Raw genomic sequence first — 7,108 nt, 5'->3', positions numbered from 1 at the left:
CACTCTTCTCTGTTTTGATGCTGAAACGGTATAAACCGGCTGACTTTGCAGTGTTGAATCCAAGTTGAATCGATGACAGTCATGACCAGGGATGCCAGATATACCGACAAATCTGTATTATACAGACTTTTCGTTTTCTGATACACTTTTTTGATTACAGATTTTATACAGACGTGCGATAAAAATTTCGCAAAATATAGTTTTACTTTTGTCAAGGTAAAAGTATACTTCGATTTTAACTCGCACTGAAACCTCAAGACAATATCTCGTAAGCGACTATCAATCCTCCTTATGAAAGACTTTCGTTACTGAACAAGCGCAGTGCCGATATTGCATCCGACCATCAGCTTGTTATCGCTGAAATAGGTACTCAATGACTGGAGGAGAAAGCTGGGTGTCGTTTCGATGTCCGCCGATTGGGAATCCCAAGGCGAAAAGGGTTTTTATCTAACAACTTGAATTTCGAGCCTAGGAACTGCTACCTGGTGGAACTGTCCAAAAGTAATGGACCAGCCTCAAGAATGCCCTCATTACGATCAGTGATGAAACTGTCAGCAAAGTGCGCAGCGGGCAGAGAGAGTGGATTTCGGATGAAACTCCGAGAAAGATCGATGAGTAGAGAAAGGCAGAAGCTGGCATAGGCGAGGGCGAACCAAAGCGACTAAGAGGGCTGTCCGCTAACGATATGCCGAACTGGAGAGGGCTGTTAAACGAGTTTGGATGTGGGGCAAGAGAGCCTGGACTGACTCCCGAGTCGACGAAAGAGTTCGTCGTATTATCCGCGTCAACTCGGAGGCGTCAATACTGGATGAAATTGAAGCAGCCATCAACAGCATAAAAAGCTATAGAGCGGCAGAAATAAAAGACCTAACCGAATGCGGGCGTGGCATCACGTTGCTCTGTATTACTCTCAAAGTGCTCTGGAAGGTAATCCTCAACCGGATCCAGGAGAAGATCAACGCTACTCTCTGGCGGCAGCAAGCTGGATTCCGCGTCAATCGATCATGTGTAGACCATATCAAAACGTTCCGCATTATATTGGAGCAAATCAACGAATTCCAAGACTCTTCATCTAGTGTTCGTTGACTTCGAAAAAGCGTTTGACCGACTCAACCACGAAAACATCTGGGGCGCACTTAGGCGTAGAGGAGTCCCAGATAAGCTAGTCCATCTCATCGAGGCTCAGTACGAGGCGTTCTCGTGCAAGTTCTTGCACAACGGGGTATTGACCGACTCTATAAGGGTTACTGAAGCTCGGGGGGTCGAACTTAGAGCGGCCAGGATGGCACTTACCAAGGAGGTTAGGCATAGCAAGAAATCCTGTTTTCAGGAGCTTTGCCGCGATGTGGACACGAACCGCTGGGGTGGTGCATAACAGGTGGTGATGAAAAAGATGACGAGTGTTTCCGCTCCGCAGAAAACTTGCCCCCAAAAGCTGAAAGTCATCGTGGAAGGGCTCTTCCCGCAGAACGATCCAGTTTGATGGCCTCCGACCCCGTACAGTCAATCGGATGATGTCCTCATTCCGGTCACGAATGAGGAACTCATCGTAATTGCCAGGGGTTTAAAAACGAAGAAAGCGCCCGGTCCTGACGGGATTCCGAACGAGGCACTCAAAGCTGCGATCCAAGCATATCCCGATACGTTTAGAGAGATGCTTCAGAACTGCCTAGAGGTATGCGAATTTCCAGACAAATGGAAAGTCCAAAGATTGGTACTGCTGCCGAAGCCGGGGAAACCACTGGGTGATCCCTCGTCGTACAGGCCAATTAGCCTATTGGACACGTTAGGCAAATAGCTAGAGCGGGTAATCCTAAACAGGCTGACGCCTGTGGCGGAGAGCGATGTCGGGCTGGCAAGCTCGCAGTTTGGCTTCCGTAAGGGAAAGTCCACAGTAGATGCCATAAAGTCCGTGGTGGAGAGGGCCGAGAAGCCTATGAGACGGAAAAGACGAGGCGACAGGTATTGTGCCATAGTCACAATCGATGTCAAAAACGCCTTTAACAGCGCTAGCTGGGATGCAACCGCGCTAGCACTGCATAGAATGAGGGTACCGGATCATCTATGCAGGTTGCTTAAAAGTAATTTCGAGAACCGGACGTCCAAACACTGTTAGGAGAGTTTCTAGAAGAGATGGAAATGCTGGCATCAGACGCTATAAGCATAATAGAGGGCTAGATGGCTGGCGTCAATCTACGATTGACCGGGAGGGGTTCAGGAAACGGAGAGCAGGAGAGTTTTTAGTAGGTAGGCGCCTGTTGACACCTTGTGAATCTTATTCGGCACCGTGGAGGGGCTGTCTATGAAGATTTTCTCCCTGCATAAACAATATAAGAAAGAGGTGTTTTGCAGCAGAGAAGCGCTCGACTGGAATCCGCAAGGACAGCGTAAAAGTGGCAGACTCATGGGCTCATGGCGACGCAGCATAGTCATCGGCATCCAGGCTGTAAACGAGAACCTGTCCTGGCGACAGATTAAAGCCATGGCGGGTAATCGTCGGCAGTGGAGATCTCTGATTTCATCTCTTTGTTCTGCCGGACCGCCGGACAAGGACACATAAATAAGTAAGTTCTATTTAGTAAATGTTTCAATGAAGTTCTCTTGCGTTTCGATATTCTTAGAGTTGGTTTTCTCAAACAAATCTGCTACTTTTCCAAAATCTGATTTTGTGCAAAAGAGCCGCATAAAGCAAAACAACCTAATCTAATGGATTGACATGTATTGCGCTGCGGGTCGGGGTTTTCAATGGACCACAGACTTATACAGACATTTTCAAATTATTATACAGACTACGGAAGAGCTCCGGAAACCCCTAGGAAATGACCAATTTCGAACATAAACAAAAACTCATTATACGACACCTTAAATCACACTAAAACTTTTAAAATAGATTCAAGTAAGCCAAATTGAGTACAAGAACTACAATGACCAATTCCGAACATGTCTTTATTATCAAAAATGTACCACATTGTGTTATTGACTTCCCAGGGGATCCCGGAGTCCCCCAAATATGTCCAGATATGACCAAATCTGATCCTAGATAGCAGATTTGGCTTCCATTGATCTAGTTATTAAATTCTAGTGTGATTTAAAGTATCGCACGATAAGTTTTTGTTCATGAACGAAATTGGCCACTCGTCTGGGTGTTCCCGGAAGTCCCCGGAACTTGTACAGATATAACCAACGTGGTGCTAGGTAGTTGATCTGGCCGTCAGTGATCTAGTTTTTAAATGCTGGCGTAATTTGCGGTGTCGCATGATAAGTATTTGTTCATGTTCGATACTGGCTATTTTCCACAGCAATAACTTAATCCGGAACATATCCGGTTAATCCCAATACAGCGTAAAACCTTTAAAATGGTGGGCAATGAGCATATCCCAACTAACAATGGTAGCTGAATTGCAAGAGCAATGGCTGTTTACGGGTTGGTTTAAGGCGATCAAAGCTGCATAAAGTAAGCGCTCAAGTGGTGTTTAAATAAGCGATGTGTAAGCTACTTTAAGTTTTTCAAACCAGTTCTCTCCCAAAAGCTGATAAAAAAGCTTAATAGCAGATTTTTTTTTGCTAAACCATCTGCTTCTAAACAGCCATAAACATCAAACCGTTTTACGGCTGCTTAAAGGTGTTAAAATGTAGAGTGGAAGCTTTCATTAGGCTCACAGCACTCAAACTACTTTAAGTCTGCTTAAGGGTGTTAAAGTGGCTTTATAAACTTCTACCAAGTTTTCTTTCGGCTCACAGCATACATAGTGTCAGATCATAGAATTTCGCAATTTGGCTGACAGCAAAAGTTTGTCAGTTATCGACATTATCGACTGCTTCACGCTAGACGGGCTAGGCTTCAGGTGTAAAGATATTCTCACTGTCTGTTCTGCAGATGCAAATGGGGCGGATCATACGGTGAGTGCTTATAGATCAAAAGATGGCGGGTTCAATTCCCGGAAAAAGACATGCATTTTTAATTAGCTAGCTTACTTGTACGAATTAAAGTTATTCGAAATTAAAAATATCGCGTTGACGGTGAAATAAAAATGACGCGTTCCATTTTTTAAATTTAAAAATAGATTTCTTTTTGGCTGCATAAAGGTTGATGAAGCGTTGATTAAGCGACTGGAAAAGTAGATTGCAAAACTATTTCTCGTTCTAAAAATAGAATTGACAGCATTGCGGAAATTGGCTATTTAAAAGTGCAAAAAAGTTTCCATTAAGCGTCATTGCAGCTTCGAAAGCAGCTATTAATTAGCCTGAAGCTTGATAAAATCACCAGATTTAGATGTTTAAGAGCTGAAAAAAGGTTTTCATTTCTAAACCTAAACCATAGATCAGCCACAGGCTGAATAAAATCAGCTATAAGAGCGTTTGATCAGCCTGAAATTGTTACTTGGGATGTTGCATAAAAATCAATACCGGCTGTGATTTACGTTCATTTTGGAAGTGTCATTGAAGATTTTTATTTACTTAATATGGAGCAATCTGCCCTATAAAACTTCAAAAGGGCGTAACTCAAAAAGTCGTCGATCGATTTTTTTTTAAATTTGCTCAGAAGTGTAGGACGGCAATACAAACCAACTGGCATTTTCCGTTTAAATGGCCAATTTTATTTTTTAGTAACGGTATTTTGAACACCGTGGTCCAGTTTTACCCTGAGAGAGAGTCGCGAAGACGGTTTTCTTTTTCTTATTCTTTGACAGTTCTTCTTCTTATTATTATGTTTATGTTCATTTTCGGGCTGACTGTTCAAGCGCGTGCGTGAACTCTACATTGGACGTGAAAAGTGCGTGTCTTGCAGTAACATTTTTTGGTGCTAGTTGGTCTATGGGACATCAGCTTTTGCAAAAATACTGTATGCAACATACGATAAATCGGAAGCGCATAGTTAATTGCATGTAAAATGACACGTTATGAGTACTTTTGTGAGAAATTCGAAAGTATGCTCAGTGTAAAATATTATCAAACGTTGTTTAGCTAATTCCCAACGAAAAAATAATACCAATTTAATTTCTTATCTGTGTTTTCCTAAAGAACTACAAGGCGAAAACTTGTATGAGTCACCAATACTTTTCCATTTCTAACCAATAATAACAACTGGCTGCATTTGACAGTTCGAACTGGCTGCATTTGACGTACGATTTTTTCCTATCCGCGAATCTCTCTCAGGTTTTACCTATTCGACCTCTTCGATGCTTTCTCGATTTTTATCTGGCAGCACTGGGTACGAACGATTGAGCAAAACAAAACCAATAAGGCACGGGACGGGAAAGGAAGACGAAAATAGTACTATCACAGATTTCATTCATGTAAAATCCGGAAAACATCTGTAAATCTAGCTGTAAATGCAAAACATTCCTTCAATTTTGCACAATTTTTGTTAAAATCTGCCTTTTGGATCACACTATGAGCACATTCTCCGGTTTATTCGAGGAGCTACCGGCTATCTCAGCCGATCGATTCTTGGCGCTGAACCGGTCAGAATCGGTGGTGTTTTTTCTATCCCACTGCCACCGGGATCATATGGCGGGACTAGAACTGCCCGAACCTCTTCCGGGTCCACTATACACCAGTCCGATTTCAGCTGTTTTTCTAAAACATCGTTTTCCTCACCTGTCCAGTGGAATCCGTACGCTCGAAATTGGAGGTAATTAATCACTGATTTTGTCTGATATAAAAACTAATTTTTTATTGATGGATCTTTATAGTTGCTACCTCAATCACATTGAACACCGATAGCGAAAGCCGAGAAATCCAGGTAACGGCCATTCCAGCCGGCCACTGTCCCGGCTCCGTCATGCTGCTCTTCGAAAACCAAGCTCATCAGCAAATTCTCTACACCGGCGATTTCCGTCTTTCCCCTAAAGACCTTCGAAACATCGTACCGCTCCGAACCGTCCACCTGGATGCTGTTTACCTTGATACAACATTTTTCAACCGAAGCTTCTCATACTTCCCGTCGCAGTCGGAAAGTCTAGCGAAAATTTCCTCCCTTGCCACTGAGTGGCTTGCTCGGGACGAGCGGAATGTCGTCGCGTTCAAGCTTCCCGCTTTGTATGGGTCAGAGTTTCTCTTCGTGGAATTGTACCGCCGGTTGAAGCAGAAGATTCACGTTCGACCGGAGGAACTGCAACAGTACAGGTATCTAGTCAGCCTTGACGACTGTGTAACCGCAAATGGAAAAGCTGCACGAATTCACGCCTGCCAAGGAACAAATCCGATCCGTACCGGAGGGTGGACGTGTTCATCAGCTAAAGAAGAGCATGACGATAGTAGGCACGTTCGCGTTATTCGGCCATCAGCTCTTCGATGGCGTAACTTGACGGAGGGTAAACCTTTCTGCCGTAGGTTATCGGAAAGCAGTGAAGATTACGGTGTCTGCTATTCCAATCATGCTAGTTACTCCGAGTTGGAGGATTTTCTACGTTATCTTCGACCGAAAAGGGTGCACTTCAACGTACTACCGAAGGAGGACCTGAAAGCAGAGCGAAGAATGAACCGTCTAGTGGAGGCGATTTTGCCAAAAGACGAAACAGTGGACATGACTCTGGAACTAGCACCGATGAGCTTTAGCGGTATCGTTTACCGAAAGTCGGTTGGGAAATCTAAACCGTTACTTTCCGACGATGACGGCAGTGGGAGTGGTCAGGAGGATGAGGAACGACTAACGATGCTTCCCCTGCCGAAGCGGATGCGAAGCTGACGTATGTTTTTAGATGCGGTTTATTTTTTGAGTTTGTCAAAGTAGAAAAAATATGTTTTGTGGATGAAATAAAGCGCCTCGTTTTTTATTATTTTTTCATAAAATGTTTTAAAAATAACATTTGAAGCCACTGGTGTGCCCAGCACGGGGCACGTGTTCCACCTTTTCTTTAAAATTTAACAAGAAAAAATATTTTCTGTAACCCAGAAGTCCATTGTTTTTAGTTTAATCTTGCAGTATTTTTGCGATAAGTAAATTAATTACGTAAAAATAGTTCCAGTTTCAAGTCCAATTCCAAATACAATTTCAAGTGTAATGTGAATCTCATTTTCATCCAATTTCAAGTCCTACTTTGAGTACAATTTCAAGACTAATTTTATGTCCATGGCCAAGTCTACTTTCAGGTACAGTTTCAAT

The 7,108-nt window shown here is 43.2% G+C and overlaps 1 protein-coding gene across 1 annotated transcript; it reads left to right on the top strand.

The window, feature by feature from the left end:
• Nucleotides 1–5,283: 5,283 nt before the first annotated feature.
• Nucleotides 5,284–6,759, top strand: LOC128745373 (protein artemis-like). Its single transcript, XM_053842433.1, has 2 exons — nt 5,284–5,635; nt 5,697–6,759. Exons 1-2 carry the CDS (start codon nt 5,395–5,397, stop codon nt 6,689–6,691), a joined length of 1,236 nt encoding a protein of 411 aa, XP_053698408.1. The 5' UTR covers nt 5,284–5,394; the 3' UTR covers nt 6,692–6,759.
• The last annotated feature ends 349 nt before the right edge of the window (nt 6,760–7,108 follow it).

The sequence above is a fragment of the Sabethes cyaneus genome, chromosome 1 (assembly GCF_943734655.1).
Source record: "Sabethes cyaneus chromosome 1, idSabCyanKW18_F2, whole genome shotgun sequence".
In the NCBI taxonomy this organism is placed as follows: Eukaryota; Metazoa; Arthropoda; class Insecta; order Diptera; family Culicidae; genus Sabethes; species Sabethes cyaneus.
Note: the sequence above shows the minus strand (reverse complement) of the source record. Positions and strands in the feature narration are given on the sequence as shown.